We start from the raw sequence: 21,151 nt of genomic DNA, 5'->3' as shown, positions 1-21,151 counted from the left end.
CGAGCAGGCTACTTGAAGGGCGTGAAGCCAGAGGAGTGGCCCCGATGCCAACCTGGCTGTGTAGGTGATTGAGAACTCAGGCTTGATTCCACCTGGTTGAAGGTCTTGACCTTGTAGATGCCCACCATGCTGCCCACCATCTCAGGCAGGATGATGATGTCCTGCAGGTGCGTCTTTACCACTTCAGGCGTCTCCTTGGGCAGTGCCTCCTTCTTGGCCTTGCACCGGCGCTTTAGCAGGGTGTGCTGCTTCCTTGGCAGTCCTGGTTCAGCAGTAGCTGGGTGCTGTACAGCTGTACCAGCTGCTTGTAGGACACGTCCTACAAGGTCCACGCTGCTGTAGGTGAAATTGCCAAGGGTCTGCTGCTTCTGCTCCATTTCTGTCATCTTGTCGATTCTTCGGAGAGGTAAAACTTCTGTTTTTTGGGGTTTTTTTTTTGCGATATGCGGGCCTCTCACTGTTGTGGCCTCTCCCATTGCAGAGCACAGGCTCCGGACGCGCAGGCTCAGCAGCCATGGCTCACGGGCCCAGCCGCTCCGCGGCATATGGGATCTTCCCAGACCGGGGCACGAACCTGCGTCCCCTGAATCGGCAGGCTGACTCTCAACCACTGTGCCACCAGGGAAGCCCCCAAAACTTCTGTTTTTGATAGCAGTCATCCTAATGGTTGTGAGGTTGTGGTTTTGATTTGTATTTCCATGATTAGCGATGTTGAGCATCTTTTCATATGTTTATTGGTCATTAGCTTGTCTTCTTTGGAGAAATGTCTATTCAAGTCTTCTGCCTATTTTTAAACAGTTTATTTTTTGTTGTTAATTTGAAGGAGTTCTTTACATATTCTGGCCTAAATAAATGATTTGCAAATATTTTCTCCCATTCTGTGGGTTGCCTTTTCATTCTGTTCATTGTCTTTTGATACACGGAATTTTTAAATTATGATGTAATCCAGTTTATCTGTTTTTGCTTTTGTTGCCTTTTTTTTTTTTTTTTTTTTTTGGTCTTGCTGCAACTTGTGGGATCTTATTTCCCCGACCAAGGATGGAACCCAGGCCCTTGGCAGTGAAAGTGCAGAGTCCTAACCACTGGACCGCCAGGAATCCCCTGCTGCCTTTTTAGTGTCATAGGTATTTTTATTTATTTATGCACACATAACTCTTTGCAGTTCCGCTGCTATCAACAAAAGTTGCACATAGTTCCATGTTAAACAGCTATGATGTATTGCATTATATATGAGTCTCTCAATTTAAGTAATCACACCCTATTGATGGGTATTTTAGGCTGTTTCTCATTTTTTACCATTAAAAAAAATTTTGTAATGAACGTCTTCATGCCTGTTTTTGTCCACTTAACATTTTCTGAGATGAATTCTTTTAAGTGGAATTGCTAGATCAAAGGATATACACATTAAAAAAATTCTATAGGTACTTCTAAATTGCCTTCCAAAGTACATGTGAGAAAATTGTTGTCCTCATACTAGGCAACTGTTAGGCAGCAGCTTTAATGAAACTCAGGCTTATTGTGAGGATACTATGAAATAATAATTGCCGACATCCTAAGGATGCCAGAATAGAAAAATGGAAAAAATTTGGCCTTTGATGATTTTTGAACCACTGAATTAACTGGAACTTCCCTACCACCTAACTTGTTATGTGATAGAAGAAAATTCCTGATTGGATTTTCTGTTCCTTACAGCTAAAGCATTGTAACTGAGAACAGTGTCAGAATGAGGCCACTTGTCTTCAGTACCTCTTAAGCTTGGGATGGGATTAGTTGTTTAGTGAAGATTTGTTAAATGCCATAGTTAAGAAAGTTGGCAATTGAAGTGATAATCTTGGACTGTATGAGGGAATACAAATGAAGTGATGTGACTGATTTTATTCAATAAAACCGTAAACTTCCTTAGTTAAAATAATTCCTGAGAAAGATGATCTTGGATCATCATTCTATGTCCATAGAAATTGCTGTCTCTGGAGTATTAACAGATTAGCCTCATCCCCAGAACCACCAGAGTTTGCGATGTTTTGCAGTTCTGGGAAATTTCAGAGAGGAACTAGGGAGAATAAACAAATGAGTGCCTCCTTTTGATGGGCTGTTACTAAACCAGAGATGGTAGAAGTAGAGTGGGAAAGGGAGGATTTTCCCCAGAAAAGCATCTTTCTTTAGATCCTACACTTGATAAGGTACTCTGGGAAGTTGTTTCTTGTCTTTTACCAGTGTCAGTTTTTATTTGGATGTTATATGTTAGACATAGTGAAGAATATAAAATTTAGTCCCTGGGCTTCCCTGGTGGCACAGTGGTTAAGAATCCGCCTGCCAATGCAGGGGACATGGGTTCCAGCCCTGGTCCAGGAAGATCCCACATGCCACAGAGCAACTAAGCCCGTGTGCCACAACTACTGAGCCTGTGCTCTAGAGCCCATGAGCCACAACTACTGAAGCCCGCGCGCCTAGAGCCTGTGCTCCGTAACGAGAGAAGCCACCACAGTGAGAAGCCTGTGCACTGCAACGAAGAGTAGCCCCTGCTCGCAGCAACGAAGACCCAACTCAGCCATAAATAAATAAATAAATATACTAAAAAAAAAAAGTTTAGTCCTTGCCTTTAGGGAATTGGGAAAGCAGCGAGGTACAGAGGGAAAGATCACCTTGGTAGTCCGCATACTCGGGTTTAAACGGCAACTTTAGAATTATCCAAACCTCTTAACCTCAGTTTCATAGGGCTGGTGGAATAATTTCATGAGATAATACATATAAAGTACCTATCAGGCCTCGGGAATGCTCAAGAAGTATTTGTCTCCTTACAAATGAGGATAGATCTGTCGTTTAAAAGATTTATTTAGGAATGTGGGGGGAAAAGGTAAACTTGTTCCACATAGAACGAGACAGATCACAACTTCGGGAATCTGTTTTGTTTTTCATAGTTCAGTTTACTGAGGCATAGTTTACAGATAGTGTAAGTCACACTTCACACATGTGCACTTTGATGACATTTGACAAATGTATAGTCATGTAACCTCTGCCACAGTCAAAACATAACATTGAAAAACAAAAAACAAAACCATAACATTGATATTTCCATGATCCAAAATGGTTGCCTCAGGCTCTTCACAGTCAATCCACTTCACTCACCCTAGCTCCTTGGCAACTACTGATCTGAATTCTGACTTTACAGTTTTGCCTTTTCCAGAATGTCATATAAATGGAATCATACAATGTATAGCTTTTTGTGTCTGGCTTCCTTCATATAATGCTTTTGAGATTCATACATGTTTCTTGTATCAGTGGTTTTTCCCTTTTTATTGCTAAGTATTCCATTGTATGGATATACCACAATTTGTTCATCCATTACCTAGTTAATGGACATTTGGGTTGTTTCCAGTTTTTGGCAAGGGAGTGGTGTGACAGTCAAATGATAAGTGTATGTTTAACAAGAGACTCAGACTTTTGGAAGTGGCTATACCATTTTGCATTCCCATTAGCAATGTATGTGACTTCCAGTTGCTCTGCATCCTCACCCGCAATTGGTATTGTCAGATTTTATTTTCTCCATTCTAATAGGTGTATAATGGTATCTCATTGTTTTAATTTGCATTTTCCTAATATTGAATAATTTTGAGTACTACAGTCATTCTTTGGTATCCTTGGGGGATTGGTTTCTGGGTGGCTGCCCCCCACCTCCTCCCACAGGATACCAAAATCTGCAGATGCTTAAGTCCCTCATATAAAGTGGCGTAGTATTTGCATATAACCTATGCACATCCTCCCCATATACTTTGTCATCTCTAGATTACTTATAATACCTAATACAATGTAAATAGTTGTAAATACAATGTAAATGCTACGCAAATAGTTTCTGGTGTGGGGGCAAATTCAAGTTTTGCATTTTGGAAGTTATGTAATCTTATTTTTCTGAAAATTTTTGTTCTGCAGATGTGGAACCCTCAGATGCAGAGGAGGTCCGACTGTCTTTTCATGTGCTTATTTGCCATCTGTATCTACGATGAAGTGTCTCTTCAAACCTTTTGCTGTTTTAAAAATTGGGCTGTTTTCCTCTTTTAGTGTTGGAGAGTTCTTTATATATTCTGCACAAAAAATTCCTTGTCAGAGAGGGGTTTTACAAATATTTCTTCCCAGTCTGTGTCTATCTTTTCATTTCTCTGCAATGTCTTAACACAAGTTTTTCATTTTTTCAATTTTCAAGGTTTTCATTTATCAAAAAAATTTTTTTATGGTTTATGCTTTTTGTGTCGTAAGGATTCTCTGCCAAACCAACGGTGACAAAGATTTTTCTGATGCTTTTTTCTAGAGATCTTAGGTGCACCTTTAGATCTATGATGCATTTTGTGTTAATTTTATAATACAGTGTGAGGTATAGATTGAGTTCATTTTTTTGGCAGATGGATGACCAATATTCCAGGACCATTTGCTCAAAAGACTGTCATTTTCCATTGATTTACTTTAGCACCTTTGTTGAAAATCAGTTGACTGTATGTGTGGGTCACTTTTTCGGGGCTCTTTTGTTCCATTGCTCTGTAGGTCTGTATTTTAACCAATACCACATTGACTTCACTATTAAAGCTTTATAATAAGCTTTGAAATCAGGTGGTGGGAATCAGCCAGCTTTATTCTTTTAAAGTAGTTTGTTCCAGGGCCTTAGCTTTTCCATATAGATTTCAGAATCAGCTTGTCGATTTCTACAAAAAATCTGCTGGGATTTTGGTTGAGATTACTTGATGATGTAAATAGTTTTGGGGAGAAATGACAACTTAATATCATCTTCCATTGATGAACATGATATCTCTCCATTTATTTAGGTTTTCTTTTATTTCTCTCATCAGTGTTCTGTAGTTTTCAGCATAAGATTCTTGTACACATTTTGTTAGATTTATCCTTTCCTAAATATTTCATGTTTTTTGATGCTATTATAAAGTACAGCTGAGTTTTATAAATTGACCTTGTGTCCTGTGACCCTGCTAAACTCAATTATTAATACTAGTCTTTTTTGTGGATTGCTTGGGATTTTCTATATACATGATCATTTTGCCTGCAAATAAAAATGCAAGAAATAAAAATTCAAAGAAAAAGTTTTATTCCTTCCTTTCCAGACTAAGCCTTTTATTTCTTTTTCGTGCCTTTTTTCAGTGGCTAGGGCCATTCTAGTATGAGTGGTAGGAGTAGACATCTTTGTCTTGTTCCTGATCTTAGTGAGAAAGTATACCATTAATGAAAAAACGTACTATCAAGTATGATACAGTTGTAGGTTTTTGGTACATGTCCCTTTAGTTGGTTAAGTTCCCTCCAAATCTAATTTGCTTAGCGTTTTTTATCATGAATATGTGTTGAATTTTGTCACCACTTTTTTCTGCACCTATTGGGATGATCACATGGTTTTTCTGTTATTGTCTGATAAGGCAAATTGCATTAACTGGTTTTCTCTTTTTTAAAAAATATTTATTTATTTTCGGCTGTGTCAGGTCTTATTTGTGGCACGCGGGATCTTTCGTTGCAGTGCTCAGGCTCTTTGTTGCAGTGCACAGGCTTCTCTCTAGTTGTGATGCACAGGCTCAGTAGTTACAGCGTGTGGGCTTTGTTGCCCCGCTGCATGAGGGGTCTCAGTTCCCCGACCAAGGATTGAACCTGAGTCCCCTGCACTGGAAGGCGGATTCTTAACCACTGGACCACCAGGGAAGTTCCTGCATTAACTGGTTTTCAATGTTGAACTAACCTTGCATTTCCGAGATAAACACCACTTAGTCATGGTGTATTATCTATTTTATATATTGTTAAATTCAATTTGCTTATTTGTTTAAGGTTTTTTGTGTCTGTGCTTATGAGGGATGTTGACCTATAGTTTTTTGTGGTGTTTTTATCTGGTTTTAGTATCAGGGTAATAGTTTCAAAAAGTTGGGAAGTGTTTCCTCATCTTTTATTTTCTGGAAGAGTTGTATGGGATTCATATCATTACATCCTTAAGTGTTTGGTATACTTTTACCTATGAAGCCACCTGACCTGGAAGGTTTCTGTAACTTTGCCCCCAATTTGGAAATCTTTATCATGTGACCTAAGGAATTTACAGACTTGCTTAGGGCACTATTACACATATAATCAACAGAGAAAATAGTACAAGGCACTATATAAATACTAAAGTTTAACTGGCATAATAAAAAAGAACAAAATAATGCCATTTGCAGTGACATGGATGGACCTAGAGATTGTCATATTGAGTGAAGCAAGTCAGACAAAGACAATATGACAATGACAATATGACAGTGATATCCTATATCATATGATACTGCTTATATGTGGCATCTAAAAATTCTACAAATGAGCCTATTTACAAAGCAAACTGAGTCACAGATGTAGAAAACAAACTTATGGTTTCCAAGGGGGAAAGGGGAGGGAAGGATAAATTCGGAGATTGGGATTGACATATACACACTACTATGTATAAAATAGATAAGTAATAAGAACCTACTGTATAGTGTAGGGAACTCTATTCAATACTCTGTAATGACCTATATGGGAATAGAATCTAAAAAAGAGTGGATATATGTACTGATATATGTATAACTGACATACTTTGCTGTACAGCAGAAACTAACACAGCATTGTAAATCAACTATACTCCAATAAAAAAAAGAAAGAAAAAAAGATTAACTGGCATAAATATGGAGGGTGGTTTGGGGCACACCAAGAAAAAGAGAGACATCATCTGTATAATGGAAGTTGAAGTCCTTAGCCTGACTTTCAATGCTTTCTACAGTCTATCTCTCAGGACTTCAGCCTTATCCCCCAGGACTCCTAGGACTCCTCTGTATTCAAAACCAATAGCTCATTGTCCCCTAAGTTCACCTATCTCTACAGCTTGTTTTTGTGATAGAAGGTTTTTACTACTAATTCAATTACTTTAATAGATCTAGGACTATTCAGGTTATCTACATTTATTGAGTGAGTTTTGAGAGGAAACTTTTTATAAAGGAATTTGTCCATTTTATGTAAACTATCAAACTGACATAAAGTTGTTCATAATATTTCTTATTTTAATGCCTGTTTGATCAGTAGAGATACCTTTCCTTTAATTCCTAATATTGGTATGATCAGTAGAGATACCTTTTCTTTAATTCCTAATATTGATAATTTGTGTCAAAGTTTTTTCCTTGGTCAGAAATTTATCATTTTTATTGAACTTCTTAAAGAAACAGGTTTTCATTTCATTAATTGTTCTGTAATGTTTTACTATTTTCAATTTCATCATTTCTGCTTTTTATTATTTTCTTTTGTCTGCTTGCTTTGGGGTTTAATTTGATATTTTCTAGTTTTTTAAGGTGGAAATTTAGATTATTGATATAAAAATATTGGTTACATTTTTTTTTTTTTTTTTTTTTTTTGAGGTACGCGGGCCTCTCACTGTTGTGGCCTCTCCCGTTGCGGAGCACAGGCTCCAGACGCGCAGGCTCAGCGGCCATGGCTCACGGGCCCAGCTGCTCCGCAGCATGTAGGATCTTCCCGGACCGGGGCACGAACCCGTGTCCCCTGCATCGGCAGGTGGACTCTCAACCACTGTGCCACCAGGGAAGCCCGGTTACATTTTTAATATAAGCATTTCATCATGTCTCAGAAATTTTGATATATTGCATTTTTATTTTTATTAAGCTCAAAATCTTTTCAGTTTCCTTTTTAAATTCCTCTTTGATACATGAGTTATTTAGAAGTGTGTTGTTCAATTTCCAAATATTTGGGGATTTTCCAGCTATTTTTCTGTTATTGATTTCTAATGTAATTCTGTGTGCACAGATAATACACTTTATATGATTTTCGTTATTTTAAGTTTGTTAAGTTTGTTTGATATCCCACATGATCTGTCTTGGTGACTATTCCACATGCACTTATAAAGTATGTGTGTTCTAGGGAATTCCCTGGCAGTCCAGTGGTTAAGACTCCACACTCCCAATGCAGGGGGCATGGATTCAGTCCCTGGTCGGGGAACTAAGATCCTGCATGCCTCATGACACTGCCAAAAAAAAAAAAAATCAAAAATTTAAAAATCAAAACAGAACAAAAAACTTAAAAATAAATTTGCCATCTAGTGGGAGACAGAGCTTCATAAGTCTTTTGCATTTCTGTGTGTCTTGCAAGCAAGGTACTGACTGCCCTTTGTTTCTGACTGTCTTTTTCAAGGATGTTTATTTAGCAAACAGCCTTGGAAGATAGTATCTTTCTAGAGCAAGGAGCAGGCATGCTTACTGCCCACATAAAAAATTTAGCTCTACAAGTTCAGGGTTTTTCTGCTATAACAAAGCACTATATGTCAGTGTCATGTGGCCCTAGTTGCATTGCTCTGTGCTAATTGAGATTTGGGGAACCTGTAGAAAAAACAAAAACTGATACTCTGGGTATTTCCATTGATAGGAATAATAAGCTGCCCTTCTGTAACTCAAATGTCTCATGTCTTCTGCCAGCATCCATGAAACTGCGACAGGCCAACCTGTTGGCTTGCAAGTAGGGTAAAATTTCAGATACTTCACAGTTCTTGAATCAATCTTTCTTGTTTTTTATTAGTCCCACTTCTTCTTCTTTTTTTTTTTTTTTTTTTTTTTGCGGTACACAGGCCTCTCACTGTTGTGGCCTCTCCTGTTGCGGAGCACAGGCTCGGGACACGCAGGCTCAACGGCCATGGCTCACGGGCCCAGCCGCTCCGCGGCATGTGGGATCTTCCCAGACCGGGGCACGAACCTGTGTCCCCTGCATCGGCAGGCGGACTCTCAACCACTGCACCACCAGGGAAGCCCTCCATTTCTTCTTTTTATCTATTTTTCTGTCTTTTGGATTGTTTTTATTATGATTCCATTTTACTTGTCTATTGGCTTGTTAGCTATACCTCATTTAAAAAGTTTTTTACATGATTCCCCTAGGGATTACAATATACATATTTGACTTATTATAGTTTACCTTCAATAGTATTTTACTGCTTCATGTATGGTGTTAGAACCTTATTCCTCACATTGTTCATACTCTTTTGTCATACTTTTAGATGTGTTATAAATTCCTCAATACATTGTTGCTATCTTTGCTTTAGATAGTCAGTAACAAGATTCACATATACCTGCCTGAATATCTGGTTGGGAAGTCCCATCTTTTCTGTCTTATCAGTTTTTAACTTTTGGATTGGAAATAATTTTTCAGGTCATTTTTTTTTTCAGAGACGTGAGGGTTTTTTTTTTTTTTTTTTTTTATACCAGGTGGGTCTTTTCTTGGCTTCAGCTTGAGATCTTTTCATACGTAACCTTCCCACCTCCTCTTAGAAGAAACCTGAGCGCTGAATCCATTTCTGTATAGGCCCCCTTTTAAAGTGTTGGCTAGTGTTGAGTGTCAAGGAATTAGCAGCAGGAAAGGCTGGAGGGAAGGTCAATAAGGGCATTTCCTTTTCTCCTCCTCTTAATTTCCTTCAGACAGCTAAAGAAAAGAAAAGGTACTTTCTGCTGCAGTCTTTATACTTTGTTTCAACTCTAGAGGGTTCCTTTTTCTATAGATTCCATTGTTAAAAACAGTTTGTTGTGGCATTCGAGGATTTTTAAATTATCACCCATAATCATGGTTCCTTGTAATAGCTGTTTCCTGCTGTCCTTCAGGCTTTGTGTAACATTCCACTGAGCTGACAAATCATAATTTATGAAATATTTCTTTATGTAGTTTCAGCTTTTTCATTACTATAAATTATGCCACAGTGAACATCCTTTTGCATCTCTTTTGCACTTCATGAGGTATATTTCCACGAGTGGGTTTGTGTATTTAAAAACTACCAGCATTTATATAGGTAAATATATATATTTACCTATATAAATATATTTATCTATATTTATTATATATTTCAAAAGTAGGTTAGAAAGAGGAAGAAACCTGGAAAATACATACCCTGGGGTTTGGGGATCTTATAACTTTGCCTAGAGAAAAGAAGGTGAAGGGCTTCCCTGGTGGTGCAGTGGTTGAGAGTCTGCCTGCCAATGCAGGGGACACGGGTTCGTGCGCTGGTCCGAGAAGATCCCACATGCCGCGGAGCAGCTGGGCCCATGAGCCATGGCTGCTGAGACTGCGCGTCCGGAGCCTGTGCTCCGCAACGGGAGAGGCCACAACAGTGAGAGGCCCACGTACCGCAAAAAAAAAAAAATAAATAAATAAAAGAAGGTGAAGAAATTGTATAGACTTGTTGAAGACAGGCTATTGCAAGGAAATTTTCAAAAATTTGGTCATGGATCTCTACTGTTCTTTTTCCAGAGGTTAGTATTTGAGGTTTCAATACCTCTTGATTGGTTTTAAAACAATTTTTTATTGTCTGAAATACATATAAATTTTCTATATTAACCATTTTTTAAGTGTACAGGTCAGTATTTAATATCACCATCCATCTTCATAACTCTTCATCTTGTTAAACTAAAACCCTATGCTCATAACTCCCACAATCCTCTCATCTCCCCCACACTGCCACCAACCCCTGGCAATCACAATTCTACTTTTTGTCTCTATGATTTAAGTACCTCATTTAAGTGGAATCATACAGTATTTGTCTTTCTATAACTGGCTATTTCACTTAGCATAATGTCCTCAAGGTTTATCCATGTTGTAGTATATGTTAAAATTTCTTTCCTTAAAGGCTAAAGAACATTCCACTGTATATATATATGTCTCACATTTTGCTTATCCATTCAGCCATCAACAGACACTTGGGTTGCTTCCATGTTTTAGCTATTGTAAACAAAGTTCTGAACATGGGTGTATATATATCTCTTGGAGACCCTGATTTCAATTCTTTTGAGTATATATCCTCAGAAGTGGAATTGCTGGGTCACATGGTAAATCTGTCTTTGATTTTTTGAGGAACCACCATATTGTTTTTCACAGCAACCCTACCATTTTACATTCTCACCAACAGCATGCAACAGTTCCAGATTCTCCACATCCTCACCAACATCTGTTGTTTTGTTTTTTTGATAGTAGCCATCCTAATGGGTGTGAGGTGGTATCTCACTGTGGGTTTTTTTTTCTTTTTAAAAGGTTTATTGTGGAAAATACATTTAACATGATATCTACCCTTTAACAAAATTGTAAGTGTACAATACTTTTTCCTTCTTTTTATCCTGCATGTATGTTAAATTTTATAGAGTGCTTTCTTGCATTAATGATTATATGAATTTTCTATCTTACAATACTGCAATAATTTACATTAATTGACATTGTGGTTTTGATTTACATTTCCCTAATGATTATTGATGCTTAGCATCTTTTCATTTGCTTATCTGTCCTTTGTGTATCTTTGGAGAAATATCTATTCAAGTGTTTGCCCATTTTTTAATCAAACTGCTTTTTGAGTTTTAGGGATTCTCTATATATTCTAGATATTAATCCCTTATCACATATATGATTGGCAAATATTTTCTCCCGTTCTGTGGGTTGCCTTTTTACTCTGGATGGTGTCTTTCAGTGCAGAGAATGTTTAAATTTTCACGAAGTCCAGTTTGCCTATTTTTTTCTTTTGTTGCCTGTGTCTTTCATGTCATATCCAGGAAATTATTGCCAAATTCAGTGTTGTGTAGCTTTTATTCTGTGTTTTTTCCTGAGTTTTATGGTTTTAGGTCCTACATTTAAGCCTTTGATTCATTGTATATGGTATTGGATAGGGTTTAACTTCATTTTCTTTTGCATGTGAATATCCAGTTTTCCCAGCACCACTTGTTGAAGACTGTCCTTTCTCTGTTGCATGGTTGTGGCACCCTTGTCAAAAATAATTTCACCATGTGAAGATTTATTTCTGGGCTCTCTCTATTCTATTGGTCTATATATCTGTCTTTCTTCCAGTACCACACTATTTGGAGCTTTGTAGTACGTTTTGAAATCAGGAAGTGAATCTTTCAGCTTTCTTCTTCCTTTTCAAGATTGTTTTGGTTATTCAGAGTCCCTGGTTTTACGATGGGTTTTGGGTTTTTTTCTATTCCTGGAAAAAATATCAGGATTTTGATAAGAAATACATTACATTTGTTAGGAATCTATAGATCACTTTGGGTAGTCTTGACATCTGTGGGGTAGTACTGACAATACTAAGTCTTCCAATAAATGAGCATGGGATATTTCCATTTTTTAATGTCTTCTTTAATTTCTCTCAGCAATGATTTGTAGTTTTCACTGTACAAGTGTTTCAGCTCCTTAGATAAGTTCATTCCTAAGTATTTTATACTTTTTGATGTTTTTGTAAATGGAATTGTTTTTGTAATTTCCTTTTCAGGTTGTTTATTATTGGTGATTATTAGTGATAGAAATATAACTAACTGATTTTTGTATGTTGGCTTTATATTCTGTTACTTTGCTGAATTAACATTTTAGTGTCACAATTTTTTGTAGACTAGGGTTTTCTCTATCAAAGATCATATCTGTAAATGTAAACGATGATAATTTTACTTCTTCTTTTCCATATTAGATGCCTTTTATTTCTCTTTCTTGTCTAATTGCTCTAGTTAGAACTACCAGTACTAAGTTGAATAAAATTGAGGAAGGTTGACATCCTTGCCTTATACCTGATCTTAGAGGAAAGGCTTTCACATTTTTTTAAATTGAGGTATATTGGCTTACAATATTATATAAGTTTCAGGTGCACAGCACAGTGATTCACAATTTTTAAAGGTTATACTCCATTTATAGTTATTATAAAATATTGGCTGTATTCCTTGTGCTGTACAATATATATTGTAACTTATTTATTTGATACATAATAGTTTGTACCTCTTAATCCCCTACCTCTACCCTGTCCCTCCCCTCTTCCCTCTCACAACTGGTAACCACTAGTTTGTTCTCTGTATCTGTGAGTCTGTTTCTTTTTTGTTATATTCACTAGTTGGCTTTACATTTTAGATTCTACATGTAAGTAATATACAGTATTTATCTTTCTGTGTCTGACTTATTTCACTTAGCATAATTCTCTCCAAGTCCATCCATGTTGTTGCATATGGCAAAATTTTATTCTTTTTTATGGCTGAACTATATTCCTTTGTGTGTGTGTGTGTGTGTGTGTGTGTGTGTGTGTATTGCATCTTCTTTATCTATTCATCTGTTAATGGACACTTATTTTGCTTCTGTATATTGGCTATTGCAAATAATGCTGCTATGAACATTGGGGTGCATATATCTTCAAATTAGTGTTTTCATTTTCTTCAGATGTATACCCTGGAGTGGAATTGCTGGATCATATGGTAGTTCTATTTTTAGTTTCCTTTTTAATTAATTAGTTAAAAAAATTTTATTGAAGTATAGTTGATTTACAATGTTGTGTTAACTTCTGGTGTACAACAAAGTGATTCAGTTATTCATATATATTATTTTCCATTATGGTTTATTACAGGATATTGAATGTAGTTCCCTGCGCTATACCATAGAACCTTGTTGTTTATCTATTTTATATATAGTAGTTTGTAACTGCTAATCCCAAACTCCTAATTTATCTCTCTGCCACCCTCTTTCCCCTTTGGTAACCATAAATTTGTTTTCTATGTCTGTGAGTTATTTCTAGTTTTCTTGAGGAACCTCCATAACTGTTTTCCACAGCGGCTGCACCAATTTATATTCCCACCAATACTGTACAAGGATTCCCTTTTCTCCACATCCTCGCCAACTCTTATTATTTATGGTCTTTTTGATGATAGCCATTCTAACAGGTGTGAGGTGATATTGGTAATACCTCATTGTGGTTTTTTTTTTAATATTTATTTATTTAGGCTGGGCTGGGTCTTAGTTACAGCATGTTTAGTTGTGGCATGTGGGATCTTTAGTTGCAGCATGCAGGCTATTAGTTGTGACATGCAGGCTTCTTAGTTGCAGCACACGGGCTCTTACTTGTGGTGTGCAGCCTTCTTAGTTGCAACATGCGAACTCGTAGTTGCAGCATGCATGTGGGATCTAGTTCCCCAACGAGGGATCGAACCTGGGCCCCCTGCGTTGGGAGTGCAGATTATTCTTACCCACTGGACCACCAGGGAAGTTCCTCATTGTGGTTTTGATTTGCATTTCTCTGATGATTAGCAATGCTGAGCACCTTTTCATGTGCCTGTTGGCCATCTCTATGTCCTCTTTGGAAAAACGTCTATTCAGGTCTTCTGCTCATTTTTAAATTGGGTTGTTTGTTTTTTTGATGTTGAGCTGTCTGAGCTGTTTATATATTTTGCATATGAACCCCTTATTGGTCATATCATTTGCAAATACTTTCTCCCATTCAGTAGGTTGTTTTTTTGTTTTGTTGATGGTTTCCTTTGCTGTGCAAAAGCTCTTAATTAGGCATTTGTTTATTTTTGCTTTTGTTTCCTTTCCTGCCTTAAGAGACAGGTCCAAAAAAATATCGCTATGATTTATGTCAAAGAGTGTTGTGTCTATGTTTTCTTCTAGGAGTTTTATGGTTTCCAGTCTTACATTTAGGTCTTTAATCCATTTTGAAACTTTGAGTATGATGTTTCCTGTGAGTTTTTCAGGTATGGTTCTTATTATGTTGAGATGGTTTCCTCCTATTCCTAATTTGTTGAGTGTTTTTGTAATGAAAGGCTGTTGAGTTTTGTCAAATGCTTTTTCTGTATCAACTGAAATGATCATGTGGGGTTTTTTCCCCTTTCATTCTGTTAAAGTGTTATATTACATTAATCAATTTTTGTATGTTGAGCCATCCTTGGATTCCAGGAATAAATACCACTTAGTCATGGCATATAACCTTTTAATATGCTTCTGAATTTGGTTTGCTAGTATTTTGTTGAGGATTTTTACATCATTGTTCATAAGGAATATTGGATCTGTAGTTTTCTTATAGTGTGTTTGTCTGGCTTTGGTGTCAGGGTAATGCTGACCTCATAGAATGAGTTAGGAAAAATTCCCTATCCTTTCATTTTTTGGAAAAGCTTGGGAAGGATTACTATTAGTTCTTTAAATGTTTGGTGGAGTTCAGCAATGAAGCCATCAGGTCCAGAGCTTTTCTTTGTTGAGAGATTTTTGATTACTGACTCTATCTCCTTTATGGTCTCTTCAGATTTTCTATTTCTTCATGATTTAATGTTGGTAGGTTTTGTGTTTCTAGGAATTTTTCCATTTCATCTAGGTTATTCAATTTGTTGGCATATAGTTGTTCATAATATTCTTATAATCCTTTTTATTTTTGTAGAATCAGTAGCAATGTCCCCACTTTCTTTTCTGTTTTTAGTAATTTTGAGTCTTTTTTTCTTAGTTCATCTAGCTAAAGTTGTATCAATTTTGTTGATCTTTTCAAAGAACTAACTTTTGGGTTTCGTTGAGTTTTCTCTATTGTTTTTCTGTTCTCTGTTTCATTGATTTCTGCCGTAGTCTGTATTATTTCCTTTCTTCTGCTAGCTTTGGTTTCAGTTTGTTCCTTTTTCTAGTTCCTTAAGTTGTAAATTTAGGTTGCTGATTTCAGATTTTTTTTAAATGTAAGCATTTTATAGCTATACATTTTTCCTCTTAATACTGCTTTTACTTCATCCCACAAGTTTTGATACACTGTGTTTTTGTTTTCATTTATCTCTGTTGTTTAATTTCCCTTGTTACTTCTTCTTTGACTCATTGGTTGTTTAAGAGTATGTTGTTTAATTTCCACAATTTATAAATTTCCCAATTTTACTTCTCATTGTTTTCTAACTTTGTCCTGTTGTGGTCAGAGAAGATAACTTTGAATGACATTTATCTTTCTAAATCTGTTGAGACTTAATTCAAGGCCTAACGTGTAGTCTATCTTGTAAAATGGCCCTTGTGGGGCTTCCCTGGTGGCACAGTAGTTGGGAGTCCGCCTGCCGATGCAGGAGACACGGGTTCGTGCCCCGGTCCGGGAAGATCCCACATGCCGTGGAGCGGCTGGGCCCGTGAGCCATGGCCGCTGAGCCTGCGCGTCCGGAGCCTGTGCTCCACAATGGGAGAGGCCACAACAGTGAGAGGCTCGCATACTGCAAAGAAAAAAAAATGGCCCTTGTGCACTTGAGACGAATGTGTATGCTAGTTGTTGGGTAGAGTGTTCTGTATATGTCTTAGATCTAATTGGTTCATTGTGTTGTTTAAGTCCTCTGTTTTCTAATTTATCTTCTGTCTGATTGTTCTATTCATTATTGAGAGTGGGGTATTCAAGTCTCCAACTATTATAGTAGAGCTGTCTATTTTTCCCTTCAATTCTGTTTTTGCTTCATATATTTTGCTGGTATGCTATTAGGTGCCTAAATGTTCATAATTATTATGAACTGTAGTGTGCCTTTTATTAATATATGATATCTCCCTTCTCTCTTGTAATCTTTTTTGGTTTAAAGTCTATTCATCTGATATTAATATAGCTAATCCTGCTCTCTTTTTTTTTTTTTTTTTTAGATGTTGGGGGTAGGAGTTTATTAATTAATTAATTTATTTTTGCTGTGTTGGGTCTTCGTTTCTGTGCGAGGGCTTTCTCTAGTTGTGGCAAGCGGGGGCCACTCTTCATCATGGTGCACGGGCCTCTCACTGTCACAGCCTTTCTTGTTGCGGAGAGCACAGGCTCCAGACGCACAGGCTCAGTAGTTGTGGCTCACGGGCGTAGTTGCTCCGCGGCATGTGGGATCCTCCCAGAGCAGAGCTCGAACCTGTGTCCCCTGCATTAGCAGGCAGATTCTCAACCACTGCGCCACCAGGGAAGCCCCCTGCTCTCTTTTAATTACTATTTGCATGGAATATCTCTTTCCATCCTTTTACTTTCAATCAATTTGTGTTTTGGGATCTAAAGTGAGTCTTTTGCAGGCAACATATATTTTGGATCATGTATTTTTATGCATTCTGCCAATCTTTGTCTTTTAACTGGAAAGTTTAATCCATTTACATTTAAAGTAATTACTGGTAATAAGGGACTTGCTTCTGCCATTTTGCTATTTGTTTTTATGAGTTACAGTTTTTTCCCCCCCTAATTTCCTGCAGTCCTGTTTAGTTGAGTTTTTAGTAGTAAAAATTTTAAATTCCATTCTCATTTTCTTTTGTGTATATTCTATTGGTATCTTCTTTCCGGTTACCATGGGTATTACATTTAACATTCAATAGTTGCAACATTCTAAGTTGAATTTATACCAGATTAATTTCAATAACATACAAAAACTCTGCTCCTTTATGGCTCTGTCCCCCTGGTTTCAGTTGTCAATTCACAAAATTGAATCTTTTAAACACTGTATGCCCCAAAAGATAAAATAATAATTCTTTTAAATGCATCAGTTTCTTAAATTTTGTAGAAAGCAACATGTGAAGTTACTAACCAAAATTATAATAATCCTATTGTTTTGTGTTTATATATATATATATATATATATATATATTTTTTTTTTTTTTTTTTGGCCACACCATGTGGCCTGTGGGATCCTAGTTCCCCAACCAGGGATCGAACCTGGACCCTCAGCAGCAAAAGTGAAGAGTCTTAACCACTGAACCACCAGGGAATTCCCCTAGACTAATAATTTTTTTAAAAATACATTAGTCTCTTAAATCATGTAGAAAAAAAGTGGAGATAGAGACTGTTTTTAAAATAATTCTAGCTTTCATAATTACTTGTGTACATTTACCTTTGTTGAGATCTTTATTTCTTCATTTTTTTTTTATTGGAGTATAGTTGCTTTACAATGTTGTGTTAGTTTCTGTTGTACAGCAAAGTGAATCAGCCACACATATACATATCTCCCCTCTTCCTTGGATTTCCTTCCCATTTAGGTCACAGAGCATTGAGTAGAGTTCCCCGTGCTATACAGTGTTTTCTCATTAGTCCTTCATGTTGTTTTGAGTTACTGTCTAGTGGCCTTTCATTTCACCCTTGAGCATTTCTTGCAGGGCAGGCTTAGTGGTAATAAACTTTTTCAGCTTTTGTTTATCTGAGAATGTCTTAATTTCTCCCTCAGTCTTGAAGGATAGTTTTGTGAGATATAGGATTATCAGTTGAAAGTTTTTTTCTTTTAGCACTTTGAATGTATCAGCTGCACTGCTTTCTGGCTTCCAGAGTTTCTGATAAGAAATCTGATTGTCTTATTGAGGATCTCTTGTATGTGACAAGTCACATTTCTCTTGCTGCTTTCAAGATTCTTTATCTTTAGTTTTCAAACATTTTATTATAAGTGGGTCTCTTTGAGTTCATCTTGGAGTTTGTTGAGCTTCTTGGATGTTTATTTTCATGTCTTTCATCAAATTTGGTAAGTTTTCAGCCATCTTTTCTTTAAATATTCTCACTGCCCCTTTCTCTCTTCTCTTCTGGGATTCCCACAGTGTATATGTTGGTCCACTTGATGGTGTGCCACAGGTCCCTTAGCTCTGTTTACTTTTCTTCCATCTTTTTTCTTTATGTTCTTCAGACTCAATAATTCCTATTGTCCAATCTTCTTCCCTATTCTTTCTTCTGGCAGCTCAATTCTGCCTTTGAATCCCTGTACTGAATTTTTCTTTTCAGTTATACATTTTTTGGGCTGTGTTGGGTCTTTGTTGCTGCACATGGGCTTTCTCTAGTTGTGGCGAGCAGGGGCTACTCTTTGTTGCAGTGTGTGCAGGCTTCATTGCAGTGGCTTCTTTTCTTGCAGAGAATGTGCTCCAGGCATCTGGGCTTCAGTAGTTGCGGCATGGGCTCTAGAGCGCAGGCTCAGTAGTTGTGGCACATGGGCTTAGTTGCTCCGTGGCATGTGGGATCTTCCCAGACCAGGGATCGAACCCATGTCCTCTGCATTGGCAGGAGGATTCTTAACTACTGCGCCACCAGGGAAGTCCCTTAGTTATACTTTTTAGCTCCAGAATTTTTTTAGTTTCTTTTTAGATTTCCTATATCATTTTCTTGACTTTCTCCACATCTTCCTTAGTTTTTGAGCATTGTTAAGATGATATGTTAGACTTTGTCTAGCAGATCTGCAATCAGGTCTTTCTCAGGGACAGTTTCTATTGATTTAGTTTTTTCCTTTGAATGGGCAATATTTTCCTGTTTCTTTGTGTGTCTTGTGATTTTTTTGCTGAAAACTGGACATTTGAATCTAATAATGTTATCTCTGGAAATCAGATTCTCCCCCTTACCTGAAGTTTTTTGTTATTATTATTATTATTTTATTGTTATGGGTTGTCTCTGTACCAAGGATCAGCTAGAAGTTTAAACTTAAGGTCTTCTCAGTTCTTTTTTGAGCCTGAGCACTTTCTAATTTTCCCCATATATGTAGTTGGTTTTGAATGTCATAGTCTTTTAATGTCTGGCTGCCAACATGAAAAAAAAGAGAAAAATGAAAGGGAGGGAGAAAAAGGCACTGGCACTCTAAATCCCCTGTAAGTTCACTTCAGCTGTAGGGGAAGTGGCTTGCAACAATGGGTGGAGGTGCAACAACAGTGGCACCTCCTCTTTGCACCTCTGTGATCAGAAGCAGCCATCACCAATTAAAATACAACTTTCCAGTATTTGGAGAACAGGGTCCTTTTTACCCATCCTGGATGTGTGCAAGCTGCTCCAGGAACATATGCATAGCTGCCTGCCATGTGGATGGGGATGGGGAATAGTATTGTGCTAAGAGCTGAAACTGAGCAAAATTAACCATAGTTTACCTTCCATATAGAAAACACACATGAAACTAATATAATTTTTTTAACATCTTTATTGGAGTATAATTGCTTTAGAATGTTGTGTTAGTTTCTGCTGTTTAACAAAGTGAATCAGCTATATGCATACGTATATCCCCATATCGCCTCCCTCTTGCGCCTCCCTCCCACCCTGCTTATCCCACCCCTCTAGGTGGTCACAAAGCACCAAGCTGATTTCCCTGTGCTATGTAGCTGCTTCCCACTAGCTATCTATTTTACATTTGGTAGTGTATATATGTCAATGTTACTCTCTCACTTCGTCCCAGCTTACCCTTACCCCTCCCTGTGTCCTCAAGTCCATTCTCTACATCTATGTGTTTATTCCTGTCCTGCCCCTACGTTCATTAGAACCTTTTTTTTTTTTAGATTCCATATATATGCGTTAGCATACGGTATTTGTTTTTCTCTTTCTGACTTACTTCACTCTGTATGACAGACTCTAGGTCCATCCACCTCACTACCAATAACTCAATTTTGTTTCTTTTTATGGCTGAGTAATATTCTGTTGTATATATGTGCCACATCTTCTTTATCCATTCATCTGTCAGTGGACACTTAGGTTGCGTCCATGTCCTGGCTATTGTAAATAGTGCTGCAGTGAACACTGTGGTACATGACTCTTTTTGTGTTTCTCAGGGTATATGCCCAGTAGTGGGATAGCTGGATCATATGGTAATTCTATTTTTAGGTTTTTAAGGAACCTCCATACTGTTCTCCTTAGTGGCTGTATCAATTTACACTCCCACAAACAGTGCAAGAGCACTCCCTTTTCTCCACACCCTCTCCAGCAATGATTGTTTGTTGATTTTTTGATGAGGGCCATTCTGACCGGTGTGAGGTGGTACCTCATTGTGGTTTTGATTTGTATTTCTCTAATGATTAGTGATGTTGAGCATCTATTCATGTGTTTGTTGACAATCTGTATATCCTCTTTGGAGAAATATATATTTAGGTCTTCTGCCCATTTTTGGATTGGGTTGTTTGTTTTTTTGATATTGAGCTGCATGAGCTGCTTGTATATTTTGGAGATTAATCCTTTGTCAGTTGGTTCATTTGCAAATATTTTCTCCCACTCTGAGGGTTGTCTTTTCGTCTTTTTTTATGGTTTCGTTTGCTGTGCAAAGGCTTTTAAGTTTCATTAGGTCCCATTTGTTTATTTTTGTTTTTATTTCCATTCCTCTAGGAGGTGGGTCAAAAAGGATCTTGCTGTGATTTATGTCATAGAGTGTTCTGCCTGTGTTTTCCTCTAACAGTTTTATATTGTCTGGCCTTACATTTAGGTCTTTAATCCATTTTGAGTTTATTTGTGTGTATGTGTTAGGAAGTGTTCTAATTTCATTCTCTTACATGTAGCTGTCCAGTTTTCCCAGCACCACTGATTGAAGAGGGTGTCTTTTCTCCATTTTATACTCTTGCCTCGTTTATCAAAGATAAGGTGACCATATGTGCATGGGTTTATCTCTGTGCTTTCTATCCTGTTCCATTGATCAATATTTCTGTTTTTGTGCCAGTACCATACTGTCTTGAT

General features: G+C 37.3%; 1 protein-coding gene across 1 annotated transcript; it reads right to left on the bottom strand.

Moving 5' to 3' along the window:
* Window positions 1-8: 8 nt before the first annotated feature.
* On the bottom strand, window positions 9-386 carry LOC309799297 (small ribosomal subunit protein uS19-like; the record flags this gene model as incomplete). Its single annotated transcript, XM_082612249.1, has 1 exon — window positions 9-386. The coding sequence occupies one exon, from the start codon at window positions 384-386 to the stop codon at window positions 9-11; it is 378 nt and encodes a 125-aa protein (XP_082468375.1).
* Between the last annotated feature and the right edge of the window lie 20,765 nt (window positions 387-21,151).

This window comes from Mesoplodon mirus, assembly GCF_964341445.2.
Source record: "Mesoplodon mirus genome assembly, chromosome: 3".
Taxonomy (NCBI): Eukaryota; Metazoa; Chordata; class Mammalia; order Artiodactyla; family Ziphiidae; genus Mesoplodon; species Mesoplodon mirus.
Note: the sequence above shows the minus strand (reverse complement) of the source record. Positions and strands in the feature narration are given on the sequence as shown.